The sequence below is a fragment of the Lacerta agilis genome, chromosome 6 (genome assembly GCF_009819535.1).
Source record: "Lacerta agilis isolate rLacAgi1 chromosome 6, rLacAgi1.pri, whole genome shotgun sequence".
Classification (NCBI taxonomy): domain Eukaryota; kingdom Metazoa; phylum Chordata; class Lepidosauria; order Squamata; family Lacertidae; genus Lacerta; species Lacerta agilis.
Genome location: NC_046317.1, coordinates 73025645 through 73049118, shown reverse-complemented (window position 1 = coordinate 73049118; position 23474 = coordinate 73025645). Strand labels below are relative to the sequence as shown.

The following is a 23474-nucleotide window of genomic DNA, read 5'->3' as shown; positions in this document are numbered from 1 at the left end:
TTTCACTACTGCTCATCATTCGTGGCATATGAGTTATAGTTCCCATTCATTCAGCCCACCTGAACCTAAAAAAGCGAGTGCTCAAATACACCTCAAAGCAGGGATGAGAGAGGTGACTTACTCATGTAATTAGGCACGAACAGTAGAGGGAAGACAGTTAATCTGGCTGAGAACAAATTATCCAAGGGAAGCTATATTCACAGGGAGATAATTAGCAGCAGTCTTTAAAAAAAAAGACGTGAAAACACAACCATTAGGATATAAAATCAGGTATATTTAAGCACATCAATGGCATACAAAATAAGAAGCTGTAGCAGCTGATCCCTTTCATCAATGACACACAAAATGAGCTGTAGTGAATGATCCCTCTGTCTTTTAGAAGTATGGAGAAATGCATTTTGTGGGGCCAAAACCCATTTCATGGGACCTGCATTTCACATCTTGAGCATCACAAAGGAGATGAACTGCTCTCTCCCGACCCCAGTAATTGCTAAGATCTTCCACGCTACGTAGATATGTCCAGTAAACCATACATGTATTTACAACAGATCAGATGAAACAATAATCTTCAAGCCATTTTAGGAAATACTTCCTCTTGACCAGAAACAAGAATATACATAGCTTTCCCAAAATTGTGTTACATTTAAGTTGTACTTCATCAATGTAGTCTTGAAGAAAGCTCAATGGTCGATAGTAACCCTGTCTTGAAAGTTTCATTATTAAGCTGTTTTACCGCTTCTTCTTGGTTTCTTTCTTGGGTTTCTTGCTCAACGATGCTGTGGCAGCTTTGGGTTTCTTTACCACTTCTGAACTTTTTGTTTCATAGTTTTCAGTGTCCTATTAGAAGTTTGTTAAGGGAAATAAAAGTCAACAGAGATTTTGTTCATAGGGTGACAGCACACTAAAAGCGCTATGAGCCCCTCTTGTGTATTTTATTGGTATATCCCAAGGCTGTCATGGTGGGAAAGAAAGTGGGAGAGAGCCATTAAAAAAAAATCTAATATGCATTCAGTTGCTAAATCACTAGATGCTTTACTTTTACATTACTTAAGTAAGAAATGCAAAAAAATTGCTTATGTAGACTGATGCTATGCATATTTTCTCGGAAGCAGAATCACAAACTGAGCAATTACTTCCAAGAAAGTGTGTGTAGGGTTGCAGGCTTAGAGAATGCAGGGTGGCAACAAGAGGGACTTCTTGGTGGTGACTCCTCAATTTATAGAACACTCTCCTATTTTACTGTCCTTTCGACACCAGTCAAATATTTACTTGTTCTCCCAGGTCTTTTAAGATTTTAATGTTGTTTCTACGCCTCTAATTTTAGTCTCTGTTTAATCTGATCAGAACTAGTTTTAACCTGCATCTGGAGTTGTTAATGTGATTGTGCTGATGCTCATACCTGTTTTCTCCCCCCTCTTGTTGAATGGCTGCATGCTTTTGAATGGTTTGCATTTTGTATGTTTTAATATTTTATATTGAATTGCATGTCACCTGGAGGATCATCACACGAGGCAACAGAAATATCTAACAAGCAACTACTAAATAGAGCTGTGTACGAAAAAAACAAACCCTTTATTTTCAGAATAGGAGTGCTTGCTCCTCAGCTCTTTAAATTGAGTAGGAAAAAGTAAGAGCTGGGAAGGGTGAACTGCCAGCAGCCAGCCAAGGGTGCAGAAAAAAAGAAAAAAAAGATGATGCTAGCACTATGGGTTTTGAGGGAACAGGAGAAGGAGGTGCCGCAAAAGGATGGAAATGGATGCTGCCCCAGAGAGTGAGAGAAAGACACACACACACAGAGAGAGAGAGAGAGAGAGAGAGAGAGAGAGAGAGAGAGAGAGATGGGTGCAGGGAGGCAAAAGCTATTGAAAAAAGAGGACTGGTAGCAGGCATTCTCTGGTTAAAAGTAGTATCTCAGCTAGGTGGATTTTTTTTTTTTTGCACATGCCTGTGTCAAAAAAACATATGTGTCAAAGTATCTTTTCTTTTCTATTTTGTCAATACAAGCATAACGGCATATGCCTAAAGGGCTTTCTGTGATTAATACAGGAGGGACAGCTGTGTTACTTTATTGTAGCAAAAACTGGACTCTAGTCCACAAACACACATGCCATTATAAATATGTTCATGGACTCCATGTTGTTTATGTAAAAAAAGGATCGTTCCTGTATATACTGTACATACAGAGGACAATAAAACATGTAGATTTGGGTTTGGCAAGTTCTTTGGCATGGTAAGTGAGCACAGATGTCCATCCTTAGGACTGCTCAATTCTGTATGTTTCAATGTGCAGGAATTTCAAAACTTTAGTAGAAAATACAAAACTTGGCTGTTTAGGTCACCAAAGCAAATAGATGCAAATGAATATTTAAATTGGAAAGGCAACTGTAGAGAGTGATTTCAGATTTTTTCACCTCAAATTAAAATAAAGAACTGGAAAATTTGTTAACAACACATTTCGCCCATTGATCAATTGTCTTGGTCAACTGGGAGAGACGATTGCAGAAAACATTTCTGCTGTGGGAACCAACATCTCATCCTCTTGTTAAGAAAAGAAGAAAAAAGAATAGAGAAGAATCTCACAAATGCATGGGAACAGATCCAGGCTCCTGGAAGAAACCACACACAGACTGCTTCCCCTCATTAACCAAGCTTTGGTTTAAATATGTTTTAGGCTTCTAGAGTGTCTCAAAATCCATGTGTGCCAACTGGGAAAGGCCATAGAAAAATGGCAGAGAGATCTGTGGTAGCTTCCAGTTTCTAAGAAAGTGGTCCAAACAAGACAGGGGGAGGAGAACAGCTTGACAGTATCTTTATCATCAATGAGCTTGGCTTGAATCTTTCTTAAGTTACAGGGCTATTGCTATTCACACTCACGAGGCATTCCAAGAAAGGAGACTTGGCTTGCTTCCTAAGGGATGTGATTCACCCACAGGAAGCTGGCCAAAAGAGTTCAACCCTCTAGTGAAATGGGGAAGGAGGCATTTATTATTCAGGGACTCCACGTTCATTGCAGCTACAAGAAGATGACTGCTGCCTTCTAATCTTCAATCCAAAGAGTCTTTTCAAAAGCTGATTCCCCTACATATATGGAGGTTGCTTGGAATAGGAAACAAACTGGAGCAGGCCAAGGCCTGCCTATTAGCTTATTGTTCAGAATCAATATAATTTGAATCAGAAATAAATACAACAGTGTATTGCAGAGGGTTCTATGTCTGGTTTCCCTCATAATGTACATTGCAATACAACCCTCATTCAACTGATCCGATTATTCAATTCTCCAGCCATTTTAGGGAGGTAAAACTCATTTATTAAATAATTTACCAACCATACTTAGGGAACGCATTGAAAAAAATTGTGCAGTAAAACCAATTTTTGGAAATAATTAGGAAAACCCATTCAGCACATGCAATGCTCTGGGCACTTCTCCTAAGATTGCACCCCATTGAACAAAGTAGGGTTTAGTTCCAACAAACATATGGCAAACTCTCAACAAGGAACCATAGCCAATCCTGGTCCATAATGAATGCGTTTTATCAATCTTTCTTTTTCTTTATTAAATTTATATGCTGCCTTTCCTCCCAAAGGAACCCACCTTCAGCTTTACAAACATGTTCAACACGTGTCAGTCATCAGGCGGTGCTGAGATTTTGCAGCATGTAAACTTCCAAGCTCTCCAAAGTGAAGAGTTTCCTCCCACAAAAGCAAGACAGAACATGAGAGTCCCGAGTCCCCCCATAAGCCATTTAGGAAGCACAAAGAGCACGGGAAAAGCCCTGCTGAATCAGACCAACGGGCTGTAGATCAACATTTGGCTCCAAAGTGGCTAACCAGAGGCCAATGGGAAGCCCACAAGCTGGCCATTAGCACAACAGCACTCACTCGTGTCCCCCAGAAAATGGTATTCAAAAGTGTACTGCCTCTGATACTGGAGATAATGACTGTTGTGACACTATACTTTAAAGGCAATTGAGACCATCACTCTCAGGTTTCTGATCACTGTCTAGTACAGGATACTGAACAAGATGGTCTAGAATCACAGATCTGCAAAGCTGGAAGGGACCCTGTCCTGAGGATCATCTAATCTAGGCCCCTGCAAAGCAGGAATATGCAGCTGACCCATACGGGGATCGAACCTGCAAACCTTGGCGTTATCAGCACCACGCTCTAACCAACTCAGCTACCCACTACATCTAGAGGATGTAAAAGCTGGTGATCCTCAAGGCTTCCTTGTGCACCACATTAGCTCTGTTAGCTGCTCCAAGAATCCCAGCTTTTGTTTTCAAATCATTCCAGCCTGCACAGTTTTAGAGATTAGTTTGAATACTTGACGGCAAAAGTGTCCTTTTTCATCCTAAAATGTATAGTATAGGAAAAAACTGCTGAATCCTTTCAGGTCAACCCACAGATTTCTCCCAATTCCCGAACATTTTGTGATGCAGACCTACAGGAGCATGTATGAATCAGTCAGGTGTTCTGCTGATGCAGCAATATATATAGGTAGCTAAACTGCAGGTGCATCATTTGGGTGTGAATGGGGCAGGGCTGGAGGATGGAAATAAAGAGGTGATTCCTGCGTGAAAGCTGTGTGGCTCGGGGCACATATTTCAATCACTTTGTAGACACTTCTCTTGACATTTTATATGTATGTTGTTTTGCTGTGAGAAAAGCTCTCTAGGCCAAAGACAGAGAAGATAAACATGGGCTGATGTGTCTGTTAAGTACTGGAAAGTTGATTTTTAGGCTACCTACAGAAGATGAAACAGCTCCCATCCAAGCCCTCCCCCCATATCCAGTCCTGATGGTGCCACACATATGGTCTACAGCTGGTTTTCTGACATATTACCCCACAAAGCAATACTATAGCTACACTTATGAAACTCCAGATGAAAGGCAGAAAAAATGAGTCATGCCAAAGGGGCACCAGGGAAAAGGATGACCATCAGCAGACTGGAAAAAGAGGCATAAAATTCTGTTTTGGGCAAAGGTTGCCAGTGGTTACAGATGCAGTTGTAAGCGTCACCAGACCTGCAAAATTAAGTCCAGGCTGGTTAGAATAACTATATTCAAAGCCAGAATCTTCCATTTGCAGTTTTATCTATTAATTGAGTAGATCAGAGAATGATCAAGTAGTCACTTCTGGAACAATCACAGGGCACCTGTTGGAGCTGTCGATGCTGGGTATTGCCCAGCTAGCACTTACCCATGATAGAGCCTTCTTGGTAGTGGTTCCCTGTTTGTGGAATTCCTTCCCTGGTGAGGTGTCTCTCCCTCTCTCCCATATTAACATTCAGGAGGAATTTTAAAATGTTCCTATTTACCTAGGCATTTGGTGGCTGAAAGATACTGTTCCTTGAAATTATCAGGTGTGAGGGTATGTGGTTGTTTTAAAAATGTTTTTAGATGGTCTTAATGTTTTAAACCCTTTAAAAAATTTTTATTACTTTGCTGCTTGCTGCCCTGGGATCCTTTGAAAGAAAGTACAGCATAGAAATTTAGTAAATAATAACAATACTCCAGAATACCAGCAACATCAGCAGTGCATTGGGTAATCATCAACCAACTCAGCCAGGAATTTGTATTGATCTCCAATCTAGCCATAAACCTTGTGAGCCTTATTATTGTTAGATTAAACTAGTCTTTCAATAACCTTTTAAAATCTTTTTTTAACCCTAAAGAAAAGAAAAGAGGCAAAAGGTAGCCATTTTCAACTATTTGAAGGGATGTCATAAAGATGATGGAGAAAATTTGTTTTCTATTGCTCCAGATGGTGGGAACAGAACCAATGGCTTCAAATGAAAAGGAAACTAAATGCTAGTCTGATTTGAGCTGCTTGTCACTGAGACAATGAGCCTCAGAAGATACCAGCAATCCTTAATCAGATATTTTTAATCAGAGACTGGATGGGCAAAGAACAGAAGGGGATCTCAAAGGCCATTTGTCCTACTCCTTGCTGGTGAAGAAAATATGTTGCTATAGCATTCCCAATAGGTGGACCTTCATCCTCTGCTTTAAAAAAAAATATTCCAAGGTAGTCTGTTTCAGTTGAAGAGCTCACACCATCAGGATGTTTTTCTTAATGCTAAGCAGAAATCCCGGATCTTGTAATTTTAAATATTTTGGTGATCTCCTTTCCTCTAGAGCAACATAAAAACAAATTTGCTCTACCATCTTGTGCAATGCCCTTTCAAATATCTGAAGATGGCTTTCACCTTTTAAACACACCCAACTCCTTCAACCTTTCCGCATATGACGTGACCTCCATGGCCCTCATCATCTTTGTCACCCTCCTCCTTTGGACACCTTCCAGTTTGTCAATATCCTTCTTAAATTACCAGGCTACAGAACGAGCAATTTCACATTTTCGCTCTGCAGATAAGAATGCCTTACCATTTTGTGTGTCTTTGGAATGGGAAGGATAATGGCCAGTACGCAGATGAGTTGGAAAATGGCACCAAAGAAGAGGCCATAGTGCAAGATGTTCTCCATGAATGTAGGCTCTGGGATTTCAGGGGGTGAGAAGTCCAGCTCAGCAGCCATGGCACAAGTCCCCAAGTCCACCCTCAACAGTTTCCGTTGCTCTGATTTTGCTAAGAAAAGAACAAACATTATTTATTGTTATTTATTGTTTCTAAGTGGCTTCTGAGATTCATTTGAATGAAAAGTGGCCTAGAAATAAAATCAATCAATCTGAGAAGCTGCTGGCAGTTGGAGTAGAATATACTAGGCATGATGGGCAAAAAGCCTGACCTGGTATAAGACAGGACCTCTATGTTCCTGTGCGTGTTTCTCTGCAAGTGGAATAGTTTCATTTCAAGTTTAGCTAGTCTCAATTTATTAGCCCCACCAAAAAGGATGTTTTTTATGTTTGAGTAGAAAAATCTCCTAGGCGCCCCCAAAAGCGCCTCGCCCCACTCCTTCTGCCCCACCAAAGCGTACCCCTTACCCGCAGCCGAGCCTCAGCCCCCGGAAGTGCTTCTGATCTCGCTAGGAAGCGCTTCCTGTTCCAGCGACCCTAGCAACCACCGGCGGCGAGGCGTTGCCAAGGAGGCCGCGCATCGCGTTCCACGGCTTAGGCTCTCTTCTCGACTAGCTCCTTAGGCCTGATGCTTTTTCCCTAGACCTAAAACTGTTTAGACGTCAAACCTTAAGGGCAGGGGTTGTCTTTGCCATGGGGGTGCACTGCCCCGAAATCTATCTAGCGATGTGCAAATGTTTTAAATCTACAAACCGATCACTTAGCGAACCTTAGAAGTGCAAAGATTGGGGAAGGGCGGGGAATCGTCTTGTCCTGGAAACAGGAACCGAGCCACGTAGCAAATCGTGATGCGCCCCTGCTAAGCTGACCTTGAAATCAATTCAGGAGCCAGCCATTTTCTTTATTTCTCAGGTGATGCTTTTGTACCTGCGAGTCTGCGACATGCCCCTGTCCAGAGGTTCGAGATTTATCACAGCTGCGTCAATGCACAAGCAGGCAGTGTGGCGTATAGACCATGTGCGAACACTTCCATATATATGTGTGTGTTTGTCGTACTGCAATATGTTAATGGTGGTGGAAGCTAGCAAGAAGTGCACCGGGCCATTTTGAAGATCGTTTGGGAGAGGGGCAGCAAGTGTTGCTGCTTGGCATCACCTTGCAGCTTGCTGCAAAAAAGGACGTCCCCATGAGCAGCTGGAAGAAACAGGACGCCAAAGGGAAAAGGTTTGTAGAAGCAGGTATTGAAGTCTGCCTCTGGTGCTATGTGGTGCCTAATGCAAATTCCTGGGAAGGTCCAGCTATCCCACAGCCACTTTGAAATGTTGCTAAAAAACAAGGTGACAACATTTGTCTCAGCCACATAATGGCAAAATATTAAGTAATACTGTAGTGGTACAACTGGAATACCAACAAACTGTTAAACAGTGACATCTGCTGGTGAGTCGTGGTGGTCTTAAGATTTCAGAAAATGCTCACTGGGTTGTTTTTTTTCTTCATTTGAGAAAGTGGTCTCTGGTCCATGAAAGCTTATGCTGAAATCACTTTGTTACTCTTTAAAGTACTATAAACCTTTGTTGGTTTCGTTCATTTGTATTTCCAATCCATGCCAGGAAAGAGATGTGTGGCAGGTGACAATATTCAAAACAACAATTTAATTACCCTACTAAATAAAATGCAAAATATTATAATACTGAGTAACAGTTGAGTGTGGCATCCTCACTCAGGCTGACCCAATCTGCTTCCATACTAGACATTTTATCCTGAATTGGTATCATTCACTCTTAAAAACACCATGCAAGTGTAGCATACTAAGATATGTGTTCAAATAGTTTAAATGTGGGATTCACTGACAGAGTATTTGAGGATCAGTGAATTCACAGCAAGCTGAAGTCTAGGATGTTTGTGATGAAGCCTAGTAATCTCCTAGACCTGTTCCATCCAGCTAATCCACTAGCCTCTTCTCTCTCTCACCTGTCAACTAGCACAATTTCTACCCCAACTGCCATTTTATGCTCATTTTAACCTACTCTGCTTCCCTTCACTTTCCATACTCCAGACTGTCTCCACTCCACTCAAAACATAAACACCAAAAATGGTTGTTTTTTTTGCAAAACGCCTTCAGCTGACCATGTTTGCATTTCCTTTTTTCCAGCAGACCCCAATGAGCTTTGAAATGAGCAAGAGAAAGACACTCTTAGATATTGTTTCGAACTAGAAAGCAGCTTAAGACCAGCTCTTTGTTCCACGAACCTTATTGAAATGACAACCCATATGCTGCTATTTTTTCCCATTAGGAGAGTCATTTTAAAATAAAGTTCCAACTTTTTCATGCTCTACTGCACTTCTAGCTCTCTCTCTCCCCCCCCCCCCCGCCAAGAGGCAGGACGTGGGTGATGAACTTTTAAATGTTAATTGCAATTTCCTTTTGTGTGTGCAAAAGCACATGTTTACTAATTGGATTGATAAAACTGAGGAAAAGGGCAAACAGTGGAGTGGGTATAGCTATAGAGTATATGGGTTTGGGCCAAAAGCAGTCCAGAAAACATTAATGGGCCAGTTCCAGTAGTGCCAATGGCCAGAGGAAGCAGCCAGGAGCTGCTTTAAACAACATTGTTGCATGCCACCCCAGTCTCTGAGTGGTGCAAGATTCCCGGGGCTCCAGGCACTTACCCACGGTCCATGTTTCCTTTGGAATGAGGCACAGCAGAGACTGTGGTGTCTATGATATACAGTACTGGTTTATTTACACACATATATAACTTGAATCTGTGATGGAGAGTTTCACAGCAATAACACCCCAAGAGGGTCTTGATCAGGCTTCCTCACCCTCGGCCCACCAGATGTTTTTGACCTACAACTCCCATGATCCCTAGCTAGCAGGACCAGTGGTCAGGGATGATGGGAGGGCTGAGGTTGAGGAAGCCTGGTCTTGATTCTCACATAGTCATAGCCTTGGATTTAAGTGGAAATCAGGGGTGTCTCTGACTACCTGGCTTTTACTAGTGCTGACAGAGGCTGGCTGATATGACCACCAAAATTTGCAGATTATCTCCAGTGGAATGGAATCACTAGTGAAAATGGTCAGTGGGATACTCAATGACAGGGGTCAGCAACCTTTTTCAGCCATGGGCCGGTCCACCGTCCCTCAGACCATGTGGTGGGCTGGACCTATATTTTTTTTTGGGGGGGGGATGAACGAATTCCTATGCTCCACAAATAACCCAGAGATGCATTTTAAATAAAAGGATACTTTCTACTCATGTAAAAACGCGCTGATTCCCAGACTGTCCATGGGTCGGATTGAGAAAGCAATTGGGCTGCATCCAGCCCACGGGCCTTAGGTTGCCTACCCCTGCTCAATGACATAAGGCTAGGACAAAACTAAACACTCAACATTTAATGAATTTCATATCTTCAGAATAATTTCATAAACACACACAAAAAGCCAATCAGTTAGATGACCTAAGGATAAGAAAACAAACAAACAACCTTAATAACATATTCAACATTCAATGAATTTCCTATCTCATTATCATGCACAAAGGGTTGTAGAGGGTAAAATCAGGATTCAGAAATAGTTATATTAAATTTATATACTGCCCTTTTCCTGAAGATCTCAGAGTGGTTCACAAGATAAAAAGAAAAACAAATGCAAGTTTCTTCATTAAAACCTATTAGAATAAATTGAATGTTTTGGATGCATCTTAATTCATTCTTGTAAAAATCATGAAGGTCTATATTTTAACCATGTGTACATTGTAGAGTATATGATTTTCATTTTAATCTATTTGCCCATGTTAAGCAGGACCACAATAAATGATAAGAGTCTTTAAAAGCATAAGCTAGGATACTAGATGATAATGTGGAATGAATGCTGAAGATGGGGGAAACTCCAGCTGAGGAGTGATTTGGGGATTTCGTTGTAGCTGCTGCTTGGAGATAAAAAGTGAGGAGCTGAAAATATTTGCTAGCCTTCTGGATTGAAGCACAGTATTATCGACCAGCATTTTATGTTCAGATTGGCTTATTGGAGTGTATAGGTGCAAGAGGAGCTCACAGGATTTTTTTTTTTAAAAAACCCTCTTTAAAGCATTTAAAAAAAAAATGCAGGAGAATGAAGGCATCAAGTCTGAGAGAAAATCAATATCTGAGGAATTACAGGGTGTTTTCCTGGATTCTGTTCTGTGTTACTGGCTGGTTGATGTTTTGCTGTCTTCTTAGCCCCCTGGGTCAAATGCTGTTCGTGGTGTAAACTGAGGTAGCTCTAGCAACCAAGGTCTAACAGTCTCTCTCAACCTAGTGCATTCCAGAGGTTTTGGGCTACAATTCCCATCAACCCTAGCCAGCATGACCAATGGTCAAAGATGATTGGAGTTCTTTAATGTTATCCCTACAAGACCCTGAAAGTAGTGTCCCCAAAGCATTGGAATTAATCGAGAAGTTTGGGCAGGTAGCCGGCTTCAAACTCAACAAACAGAAGACCAAAGTGCTGACAAAAAACATGAAAACAGAACAAATATATGAGCTACAAGAATCGACTGGCCTCAACTTTGCTAAGAAAGTAAAATATCTAGGGATCAACCTTACTGCAAAAAACCTGAACCTGTACAAGGACAATTACGAGAAGCTGTGGACTGAGATAAAAAAAGACCTAGAGATATGGACAAGATTGAAACTCTCACTAATGGGCAGAATAGCTGCTGTGAAGATGAATGTCTTACCAAGGATGCTGTTTTTATTTCAAGCCATTCCAATTTTAGATAAGTTGGACTGTTTTAAGATATGGCAAAAGGACCTATCAAAATTTATATGGCAGGGAAAAAAGCCTAGAATTAAATTTAAGATTTTAACGGACTCTAAAGAGAGAGGAGGCTTTGCTTTGCCGGACTTAAAGATTTATTTTGAAGCGGCGGCCTTTTGCTGGTTGAAGGATTGGTTTAAACTGGAAAATACTGATGTGTTGGATTTGGAAGGCTTTGATAACATGTTCGGTTGGCATGCTTATCTTTGGTATGACAAGGCTAAGGTCCACAAGACTTTTAAAAATCATATTGTTAGAAAAGCCTTGTATCAGGTCTGGTTGAGATATAAAGACTTGTTAGAGAGAAAGACCCCTAGATGGATCTCACCGGTGGAAGCCAAGGCCTATAAGAGACCTAATATGTCTGCAAGATGGTTAAGATATGCAGATATATTGCAGCAGGAAGGTGAAGCGTTTAAACTGAAAGGTTATGATCAGGTAAAAAGTGAGGTCACCGACTGGCTGCAATATCATCAAATTTATGAGATTTTTAAAGCAGACAAGAAGATTGGTTTTCAAGTTGAAAAATCAAAACTGGAAACAGAGCTAATCGAATCGAATTCAAAAAACCTTTCCAAAATGTATAATTTGTTGCTAGAGTGGCATACGAAAGACGAAATGGTTAAATCAACAATGATAGATTGGGCAAAGGATGTGGGACACAACATCATGTTGGAGGACTGGGAAAGACTGTGGAAGGAAGGTATCAAATTTACAGCCTGTAATAATTTAAGAGAAAACATTATGAAAATGCTTTATAGATGGTATTTAACACCAGTTAAGATTGCTAAGATGAACCCGTCAATGACTAATACGTGCTGGAAATGTAAATCAGTGGAAGGTACCTTTTACCATATGTGGTGGACATGCCCAAGGGTTAAAGCCTTCTGGGATAAGATTTACAATGAACTTAAGAAGGTAATGAAAATTACCTTTAGTAAGAAACCAGAGGCTTTCCTTTTGAGCATGACCAACGAACAGATACCTAGTCAAGATAGAATATTTTTTATGTATGCCACAACAGCAGCTAGAATTTTATTGGCAAGAAATTGGAAGGGTGAAGAGATTCCAACGGTGGAAGAATGGCAGATGAAGTTAATGGACTTTATGGAGCTTGCCGAACTGACCGCGAGAATCCGAGACCAGAGGGAGGAGAAGGTGTTGAAGGATTGGAAGAAATTTAAGGATTACTTAGTTAATGGTGTAAAATTGAATATCTGAGCAGAACTAGCTGTTGAACAGGCTTCAGCTAGATTAATTTAAGTTAAAGTTTTGGTAAGAATTTTACAGTATAAGATACAAATAAGAATGTCTGAAGATTTGGAGAATAGATTAAGAACTATGTTTTTAGTAAAAGAATCTAAGGACAAATAAGATGGTTAATAGTTATGAAAGTAGATTTATAGCTACCTAAAGTATATTTGGATTAACAATGCAGTGGAGGGTGTGGGGGAAGTCCTCCATGCTTAGAAGATAGAATAAGAACGAGATAAAGATAAGTGTTTAGACAGGTTTGTATATGTTTTTTCTTATGTTTATTGTGTTTTTGTTTGATTTGTTTAGTGTTTATCGTATTTTGTATTTTCATTGTAGTTGTCTATGTTTTGTTCCTTTATATATGCATATGGAAAATAATAAAATCTTTATAAAAAAAAAAAACAAAGATGATTGGAGTTCTAGCCCAAAACATTTGGAGAGCACCAGGTTGGGGAAGGCTGGTCTAACGGCTAAGCCAGGTGCAGATAGTAGTATAATGGAACAATTCACATGAGTTTAGGCTGCAACATGGGACAAAGAGTGAACAATGAAAGGCATGATTGGATTCTGGTTGAATCACATGCTACCAACACTAAGCCATGCGCTGGCTTGGGTTGATGTTAGCAGTTAGCATAAACCGAAAAAGCTCTGAGGCAGGTCTAATCTAGAAATCTGAACATTTTGCTGCAACTCAATAGTGTAAGCAATCTCATTTGTTACTATGGTGCTGCTGGGCACTGTCTGAACGTGGCACAAACCAGCACATTTGATTGCAACCTCTTGAAGACACGGATTGGGTTGCCTGACAGTGTTGAAACCTTGCTGGTTCTTAAGTATGACCTATTGAGCATGAGCTTTGTTTTGTCTGTGAGGAACTTTAGATGCATTATTTGCCTGGCATATGGCTGCTGGTGTTTGGAAAGGACCAAAGTATAAAATGCTCAGCTAATGCCAGCAGGTAGGAGCAACAAAGGCAACAGGAGAAAAAGATCAATAAATAAAGGAGAGTCAGGGTGGTGTAACAGTTGAGTGTTGAACTATGACCTTGGAGACCAGGGTTCAAATTCCCACTCAGCACTAAAGCTCAGTAAACCTTGGGCCAGTTACTATCTCTCAGCCTGACCTACATCACAGGGTTGTTGAGAGGAGAAAATGTGGAGGGGAGAACTCTGTACACCACCTTGAGATCCAGGGAGGGAAAGATGGTATATAAATGTGAAAAATGAATAAGAAGATAGCAATGCTGATAAAGATAATATTTCATGAATCTTTTAACAAGAGAGATGGGAAGTAATATTAATGGTTAACCCTTGCTCATTGTTGATCTTAAGGTGGCCATGTGTCCTACTTTAGAGGGGGCTGTCCTCTGTTAGAGGACAGTCCTGATAGCTCTTCAGTTTGAAGTCTTTCCCACCACATTGTTTTTTCCTCTTTGCTGTTTGTTGTTTAGTCATTTAGTCGTGTCTGACTCTTCGTGACCCCATGGACGAGAGCATACCACTGCCTCCCGCAGTTTGACCAGACTCATGTTGGTCGCCTCAAGAACACTGTCCAACCATCTCATCTTCTGTCGTCCCCTTCTCCTTGTGCCCTCAATCTTTCCCAACATCAGGGTCTTTTCCAGGGAGTCTTCTCTTCTCACGAGGTGGCCAAAGTATTGGAGCCTCAGCTTCAGGATCTGTCCTTCCAGTGAGCACCCTGGGCTGATTTCCTTAAGAATGGATAGGTTTGATCTTCTTGCAGTTCTTGCTGGAAAAAGGAGGGTGCAGATTTGCATAAAAAGCACAAATTCAGAAATAATTTTTTCTCTTTAAAGTACAGTAATTATTTCTGAATTTGTGCTTTTTATGCAAATCTGCACCCTCCTTTTTCCTTCTTTGGGTGACCTGTCAACAGTCACCCTAGTTGGCATTCAGATTCAAATGTCCATTTTAAAGAAATGCAAAGCTTATCTAATAAAGCAAATTTGTCTTTTAGTAAGCCCAGTTAGGATGCTAAACACAGCTTTTTGAGTGACTGGAAGGTAATTGATTCTCTGACGTTCAGGAGCTTGCAGGTTTGATGAGGGGGTGAATATATAAAAGAGAGTGCGGCAATACCCACAACAGCTAGAGACTCGCCACTCTGGTTAGAAAAAGCTGGATAGGATTTTCTCTATTTCCTGGGACACAGAAATAATCGGAAGTATTGTCAGGCAAGCAAGAAGGCCAAGAACAAGGTTGCAGACTTGAGAGGACCATTTTCCTGAAGGGAACTGCAAGTTAACACTTTGTTTGTTTGTTTGTTAATTAATGAATAGATGCTTCATAGTGGAAAAGTGAATTAACTATTCCTGTCTGCAAGACGCTTTGTATATTGATTAAGACTGCAGTCTTGCACACACATTCTTGGGAACAAATCTCACTGTACTCAGCATGTTTTTTTAAGCAAACATGCACAGGACTGGGTTGTAAATTACAGAGTTAAATATTCATAACTGGACTCCAACTTAGCAAATAATTCTAGGATATTTAAGCAGATTTGCAAAAGCAATCTGTACGTATACTAGACAGGTACTTAATCTGGATATGAGTTGGAATTTATTAACTGCTTGTAAAAAAGAAAGAAAAGAAACCTGCTGTTTAAAGCTGCCATTTACATTTTATTTGTAATTCTTTGTCTCTGGAAAGTAAGTGGGTAACTAATATTGTTCTAGCTACCCATTTGCTTAAGGACAAAAAGAAAAGTGAGTTGCAGAGATGTCTGGTTTATTAGAGATAGAAGGCACAAGGGGAGATGGCATTTTACTGAAACTTTCAATAGGGTAAACTTTTGAAATGTAGGCAAAAATTATAAAATCCAGTGGCAGCTAAACTTTTTATTTTATTTTTATTTTTAACTATGCTTTTAGAATTTATTTCATTCTTAGGCAGCTATTTTGTGTATGAAGTGTTATGATGGTGTGTGCCAGGTCTTAGCCAAAGTTTACTCAGAAGCAAACTCCACTGATTTCAAATAGATTTCCTGGCAAGAAAGTATGTCTAGGACTGCAGTCTTCATCTGACATGCACAGCATTTTTTTTTAAAAAATAAATAAATCCTGAAACTACCACAAGGCTAAAGGAGTGCCTTACATATCTTAATCTCATAATTTTTGCATTGCTTACCAGACTGATTTAGTAAAATCCGTTACATAGTCAACAGCAGTTTATCTGCTTGTCTGCCTCTGCCTACCATTTTGTCATTATCTCTACAACTACGGTAGATTCTGCTAGGGCTTACACCAATTCCAGAAGTGCCAACAAATGAACAGGAATAAATTTGTGTTTCGGGATTAAATACTTTTGTTTTGAAAGAGGATTTAAGCAACCATAGCAACTTCGGTTTCTCAAATGACATTTTGTTGGGCTGTCAACTCAGCTCCATTCACTTAGTGTGAGAGAGATTGAAATCCTTTATTTTACCTTCTGAAACATCAGGGTGTTTAGACTCAAACCTTGCCCTCCAACAGATGAGTAATGGTGATGAATAAAAGTGTTGTTACTATTTCTACTGCTACTTTTGAAAACTTAGCAGAGTTTTCATGGCACCTTATGCACAGATTGGGTCATGCCATCTTAAGTTCACCGGCACAAAATTAGGTGATCCCAACCCATTCACAGGAAAATTAATGTGATCATAATTTTTAAACAGGGAATGTCGATGAAGGGAAATAACCGGGATGGAAAGAAACAGAAGTCCATTAAGAGTTCAGCCGTACAGCCCTGAAAATCTAAAAGTTACATCCCCTGAAATGCTCACAAAGGTTTTATTGTGTAAGGCTGCTTCCCCCGAATCACTAATCTATTGGAAGCATCCGAGCTGGATGTTTCCAGACTACACAGGGTTGTAGATCAAAAGCGCAAAGAGTAATTTTGAAAATGGACTCTCTTGCCCTTTCTATTCCTCTTTACCATTGAAAGTTAGTTCAGTTGGAGCGATGGCAGTTCCAGAACAGTAGGCAGAGATCCAGTTTGATGCTGCACCTGCCTGCAGCTTTTCAGCTATACTGAGAAATACAGTGGTACCTTGGGTTACAGACGCTTCAGGTTGCTCAGGCTACAGCAGTGGCGGCGTGGCAGCAGCGGGAGGCCCCATTAGCTAAAGTGGTGCTTCAGGTTAAGAACGATTTCAGGTTAAGAACGGACCTCGAACAAATTAAGTACATAACCAGAAGTACCACTGTAATAGCTCTGTATGCTTTTGTGTTTGTGTGGCAGCAACTCCTTCTATTTCTTATGTTCTGGCTGTAAGTGCCTATGTAGTCAAAACAACAACAACCACTTACAAAAGGGAGGCATCAGCCAAGTTTGCAGAAGTATAAAACATTTTTTTTTGGGGGGGGGTGCAAGCTTAAGGCAGTGAAACCTTGCAAAACAATTCAGGGGGACTGAGCATACTTGGTGCCCACATCCTGTTGCAGGTCCCATTTGTATCAACATATTTCTGAAACAGGCCTCCTTTTGGAACTTGTATTTGACTACAAGAGGCTCCACAATGGGGCTTTGATTCTTCCCACTCCCTTTGTCACACAAGGGTTGGAAGACTGAATATCGGTGCTCAGCAACTGTCCTTTAGGTCATTTACTCCAAACTAAGGCCACACACACACACACACACACACACACAAACACGAGATAACTTTAAAGCACATTTAGAGCACATTTTCCTCCTTCACAGAATTTTGGGCACTGTCATTTGTGAAGGGTTGCTTGGAATATTAACTGTGAAGGGCAAACTATGGTGCCCAGCATTCTTTGAAGGAAATAACATGCTTTTAAGATTTTGTGAGTACATAGCCTAAAACCCTAGCCCCACTTGATTTCCTGGGGGGGGACACAATTTCATACTGGCTATGACTAAAATTCTGCCATGAGGCTACTTATGCTACTCTAATGAAGCCAAGTGTTCTCTCTCCCCCCCCCCTTATATCTTTGCAGATTGCCCCAGAAGAGTGAAGAATGTTGGACAGGGCTGTTCTCCTTCTCTTCCTCCATTTCATCATGTGTTCCCTCTCATCTCCTCTCTACCCAGCACTCAGGTGCGCATCTTCTCTCTCACCTTCCTGCCTACCGAAAACATGAGGTTTGACTTGACCTTTGTCATTCACAGTGTCCCTATTTATCTAAAAGGGCAGGTGAAGAATAGTTGAAAAGCAACTTATAACAAATCTATTCTCCATCTTTCTCAAAGATTACACGCCATCAGAATTGGGTGGTCACTGCATTTTCAGAAAAGGCCTGAGTTTTCTCCCACACCACCAATATAATTCCTGAAACAGAGGTTTCCCTGTGATATGCTACCCTACAAACATTGAAGTACACAGGGACAGCTGTCTTTGTTCATCTAGCTCAGCAGTCCACAATTTAACTGCTGCCTTCATTTGTATCACAACCCTTACCAGCTTGTATATCAGGAGAAATGTCCCTGCCTGGCACAACAAGATGCATAGCTGGGTTTTTTGTTTTGTTTTTGCTGCATGACCTCCCCTCTTCTTCCACCATTGTCTGCCAATTCTCGTCTCCATATACCATGCCATCAGAAACATGCGTATTGCAGTTTGGGTATTTTCAGCGTTACTTCTGCTTTTTCTTGATGTGTTTCAGATATAGTCCACTCCCCATTTCTGGCAAGGCAGTTAGCTTTCAACTGCAAGAAAGTGGTCCTGTGCAAAGCCACAACCTCTCAGTAGAGGAGCAGGAGGAAGAGAACTTCCTCACCGACCCTGCTGAGAAAAGGTGGGTATATCAGCACCCCACGTCCAGTAGTCAAAAGTGGCATTAGAATATAAGAATGAAAAGGCCCATCTAGTCCAGCATTCCATTTCAGGCAGTGGTCAGGTTCTGGCAAGCTCACAAGCAGGACATGGATATGACAACTTTCCCACGCTGTTGCTTCCTAGAAAATGTCTCCGAACATGAATGCTCTACAAAATAAATTTGCCTAACCTCAGCACTCAGGAGGTTGAAATAGGTCAGCGGATGGACTGCTCAGTGAAAAGAACCTGCCCTATTTACAGTATTTCATAAAATTTATATACATCTTGATTGTAAACAAACACACCCCTCCAAGCTGTTTACAAAAAGAATAAACCAATGAAGTTAAAAACAATTTAAAACCTAAAAAAACACTTTGAAATCAATAAGCTAAAAAGCCCAATTAAAACATGTGTCAACATTGTGCATGTTTGGATAGGCTTGGCTAAACTAAACCGGTTTTTTGCAGGCATGAAATAGTGCAGTGAAGGCACCAGCCTGATGTCTATAGGAAAGTACTGTACTTCCAAATTGTGTGTGTTGCCACACTAAAAGATTTGCAGAGAGTGTATTATGTTAAGGTTACCAGTTTTTTTCAATGAATCCAGGGACACTTTAAATCAAATCAAACACATTCGGGATGTTGATGCTGCAGCGATGGCGGTGGCAGAGGGGCGGCCGCCTTGACCTCAACTGCCACGTTTCCCCTTCCTCCGAGGCTTCTATCTCTTTTCTCCATGAGGCTGGGCAGCCCCTGAGGTGGTGGTGGTGGGCAAGCAGTGCACGGTGGGTCAGGCATGGAAGGCAGAGGAGGGTTGAGAGCAGTGGCGGCGGCGAGGCTTGGGCAGCGCAATGCCTCCCTTCCCATCGGAGCAGCCCTAATCCCATTCCTACTTGCGTACAAGCAGGAGGGGGCAGGGATCCCTCAGCTGGGAAGGGAGGCTTCACACTGCCTTTTGGAGCAGCCCCATCCCAACTCCTACTTGTGTGCAAGCAGGAGGGGGCAGGGATCTCTCAGGTAGTGCAGTGCCTCCCTTCCCATTGGAGCAGCCCCAATCCCATTCCTACTTGCGTACAAGCAGGAGGGGGCAAGGATCCCTCAGCTGGGAAGCAAGGCTTCCTGTTGCCTGAGAGATCCCTGCCCCCTCCTGCTTGCATGCAAGCTCTGATAGGCAGCATGAAGCCTCCCTTCACAGCTGAGAGGTCCCTGCCCCGCTCCTGCTTGCATGCAAATAAGAGTTGGGAGGCTGCTCCCATAGACAGCATGAAGCCTCCCTTCACAGCTTAGTTGCTGGGGTCAAGGAAGGTGGAGGCAGCCCAGAAGCTGCATCTTAGAGCCCTTGCAACACCATCATATGGGGGCTTCTGAGCAGCTCCTGAAGCCAGCCAGAGCCAACTGCTCTGGGCTGCTGAGACTGTCGCTACTGTTTTCCAGGGACATTAGATGAAATCCGGGGACATTCTGGGGATGGAATTTATCTGGGGACTTATTTGCAAATCCGGGGACTGTCCCTGGGAAACGGGGAGTCTTGTAACCCTATATTATGTGGCCTTTGCCATGTGAGAGTGGGAGCTGCAACCAGTAAATCTCTGTCCTCATTCATAACCTATGTGCTGTTTCTCACTCTCACACACAGTACACTTTGTGCTGCACCCCAAGTTCCTTCAAGCAATCTGCCAGTGCCAAAAGCACATAGCTCCAACAGGAGTAGTTCTTAATCCACTTTAATAGTGTGGGAAGCTTCCTGTTCTCAGGGGCGATGTATGTGAGACTGCTCTCTCCATCCAAGTAAAGGGAGGAAGCCATCATCTGCATATTGTCCCAGGTAGGCGAGGATAAACACAATGTCTGTGTTTTGTTAGGATGCAGCGCCATGCAGATGCAATATTTACTGACAGTTACCGCAAAGTTCGGGGTAAGATGTCAGCCCAGAAGTTATTGCAAGGCATCGTTGGGAAAAGACTCGGGTAAGTGGAACTTTATTACATATTACTTTAGTTGTAGCAGTCTGCTGCATAGAAAGCATAGGGTGCAAGCTCTGTGTGTTTCGATTAGGCACGGAGCCTGTGATTGAAAAGCTCCTGCCTAGACATGTCCTAGAAACACATTTGGCAACAAGGCAGATTCATTCTTATAGTAATATGCCCATTATATTTTGAGCCACATTCAGCCCTGCACTGGAGGGAATCTCCTGAACATTTACAAAAATCTGGCAGTGTAGCCAATAGCAGAAGTATAGAACATAGGATGAAAGTCCTCTGAGTGATTTTTAATACTCATAAACATTCAATGCCAATTGCTAATGGCTTTTATTCTTGATTTGCCTCCTGCAGAGATAGTAAATTCCCAATATGCCCCAAAGATATTAATTGGAAAGTACACACGGGTCCCACTAACTGAACACAATGCCTTCCCAAGAAATTGTTCATTATGTGAGTGCTTGTTTGAGTTGGCAATTTCCATTGATTCCTATGGGAAAATTTCTAATGTGTTCTTGACAATGGAAATTTGGCCCCAAAATGATGAAAAGACCCAGGAAAACTCTTAAACATTCCAAAAGGCAAAGAAATAAGGGGGAAAATGCTCTAATTTGTCCCATCTCCCTCCCTCCCACCCACCATGGTTTCTGGTGAAACAGCTGCTGCAGGCTAGCAAAACACAAAAGCAAGGCTTGTTTGAGGTTGCTTATTTGTTTACAGTACAGCACACAGGTCCAGCTGTTTGGATATCTTAATGTTCAGTGTGTATAGTGAGGTTTGGGTACTAGTTCCTTTTCTTATAATGAGCATTTGCACAGAGGGACCTGAGTGTATTATTCCTTCACAAGCTAGTAGTGCAAGTGGCCTTTCAGCTGCTGCTGGAATCCAAATCTATCCAAATAAGCAGAGCTAGCCCAAGACATTTTGGCACCTGTGAACCACAAAATGACACCCCCACCAGGGAAGACGGGGTGAGTGAAGATCTACCGTATATTGGGAACAAGGGTGGGAAGAAACCAGCACCTCTGATTTACCAAGAGGCCACTGTAGAGGCAGCACTGAGATCCAGCTAAGGGAACATGCCACTGTTGTTGCTATTACAGCAGCAGTGGGCAATATATCCCTTGGAAGCTCCTGTGGATCCTGCCACCTGAGGCATTCGCCTTTTCTTGCCTCATGGTTGGGTTGGCTCTGCAAATCAGCATGACCAGTGATCAGGGATGATGGAAGTTGGTAGTTTAGCTACATCTGGAGGGTTACATCCTCATTCCTGCATATCCTGGATTTTGCTACACTTATTCCCTTTAAAGCAGGGGCAGAAAACCTGTGGCTTCTAGATGTTGCTGTACTACACCTCCCATCAACCATGATCACTGGTCATGCTGGCTGGGGTGATGGGGGTTGGAATCCAACCACATGCAGATGGTCATGGGTTCCTCCTTTCTTGCTTAAAGCACTTTTAAATCACAGCCAATCTTTCAGCTGACTTTTCAGTTGTGTTCTCTCCTTTTCTCTATGTCGGGTGGGTGTATATGAGGCAATCACATGTTATTGAAGACAGGTCAAACAATTTGTTCATGGTCCATCTGAAGTTCATAAGTAAGCAGGGGCCTGAACATCACCTCTCCCTGCTTCAAGTCCTTCCACTAATCTACATCCTGCTGATTACAGGGAAGGCAGCCTGGGGGATGAGGAACACGAATTCATGACCCGGAGGCAGTCTGACAGCATCCTGATGGGCAGTCGCTATCACCAGCAGATGGTACTGAGGAATTTCTTGGGAGCCATGTTGCAGAATCAAAGGTTAGTATACAGATTCCATTGAGTTCACAAGGCTGTATGGAGAGTGGGAGAACAAAAGCTTTGCATGCAGGAGCTCCCAGGCCCAAAAGATCAGGTAGCAAGTGATGGAAAAGACCTCTGTCCAAAGACTGGAAAGACATGTTACTAGTCAAGATGGGCAGGGAGTCTGAGAGCTGTTTTTTTATTATCTTTTTATTGAGTTTTTAACAAGGAGTCTGAGAGCTTTGTATGCTCCTATGGCATAATCCTATAACATGATCTTGAAGTTACTCACCTGCCTGTGCAATCAATTACCTACAGCTGGGTATTTTACTAATCTGTCCCACTGCAAACAAAACGGTTTACATCACACTAAGTTGTTTTATTTCTATTTTCTCACCTCAGGTCTCAAGATATCAATGATGACCACTTGGAGGATTTTGTCAGTGTCCTAACCAAGCTAATGGAACTGTAAATAAGCTTTGTCCTGCTTCATTCTGGTCAGTGCCACTCTCGGAGCACCCAACTTTTCAAGAGTTCTTCCTGCTTCTGAAGCAGTACAAAGAAACAGACATCTTACTATGTGCATCAATGCTGTCCAGAATGCCATCAGGAAAACAAAGTGTGAGGGACTTCTGTTCCCTGTGCTTACTACAGTTCGACTGTTGAGTATGTAGCCTCACTTCAGTTTGAAAATAAATGCCTCTGATGTATAGCAATCATATATATATCCAAACTCTTTTTTCCCCTATACACAATTACTGCATAAAGGCACAGAGTTGTGTAATATCAAATATTAGCCATGGGGGACAAATGAATTAATTGGGAACTGACCTTGGGGTTCACTGGAAAGCATATGAATGACTTTGGATTTCAGGACCATGGACAGCTTTTACCCAGCACTATGTGCTGCTGATAAAGGGAACATCAACCGACCAAATGACTACAGCCAAAACAATGTTGGAAGTGCAACAAAATAATTCTGAAAATGGAGAAAGCCAAACCTTGGAATATAAGGGAAATTCACCACATCATCAGAAATGATCAGGGAGGAAAGGCTTAGGAGACCAAAGAGGAACACACATGCAAGGAAAGTGGTAAGAAGCAAAGGAGTAGAAAAAAGCACTTTCATCTAGATTGCCATGACTACTGCAAAGGCCAGGGCTGCTATCCGGAGAATTCTTTCAAATATGTGCAAAAAGTGTGCCCAGATATAATAGGGCAGGGACTGGGGAACTTTTTGAACCTGAGGGCTGTGCATCAGTGGTAGGTGGAGCAACAAATGTGTATTTTACCTCTGCGCAGAACTCTCTGTTCTCTAGAATGGCAAGCAAAAGGCATTATCAGAGTTCAAAGGACACATTTCAGCTTGGGGAGGGCGTGTGGGTGGGGAAAGTCCAAACAGC

General features: G+C 41.9%; 2 protein-coding genes across 3 annotated transcripts; one reads left to right on the top strand and one right to left on the bottom strand.

Annotated features, from left to right (window-relative positions):
* Positions 1–256: 256 nt before the first annotated feature.
* MANBAL (mannosidase beta like) lies at positions 257–7024 on the bottom strand. The gene is made up of 3 exons (XM_033153412.1): positions 6944–7024; positions 6388–6587; positions 257–837 (listed from the first exon to the last, which is right to left on the bottom strand). The coding sequence occupies exons 2-3, from the start codon at positions 6535–6537 to the stop codon at positions 730–732; spliced, it is 258 nt and encodes an 85-aa protein (XP_033009303.1). The 5' UTR covers positions 6538–6587; positions 6944–7024; the 3' UTR covers positions 257–729.
* A 7315-nt stretch (positions 7025–14339) lies between these two features.
* GHRH (growth hormone releasing hormone) lies at positions 14340–22817 on the top strand. 2 transcript variants are annotated; one of them, XM_033153410.1, is made up of 6 exons: positions 14340–14789; positions 17491–17591; positions 18157–18288; positions 20170–20274; positions 21958–22089; positions 22474–22817. In XM_033153410.1, exons 2-6 carry the CDS (start codon positions 17512–17514, stop codon positions 22541–22543), a joined length of 519 nt encoding a protein of 172 aa, XP_033009301.1. In that variant the 5' UTR covers positions 14340–14789; positions 17491–17511; the 3' UTR covers positions 22544–22817. The 2 variants fall into 2 exon arrangements, with proteins under 2 accessions (XP_033009301.1, XP_033009302.1); XM_033153411.1 differs by lacking the exon at positions 14340–14789 and adding an exon at positions 16015–16033.
* Positions 22818–23474: the final 657 nt, after the last annotated feature.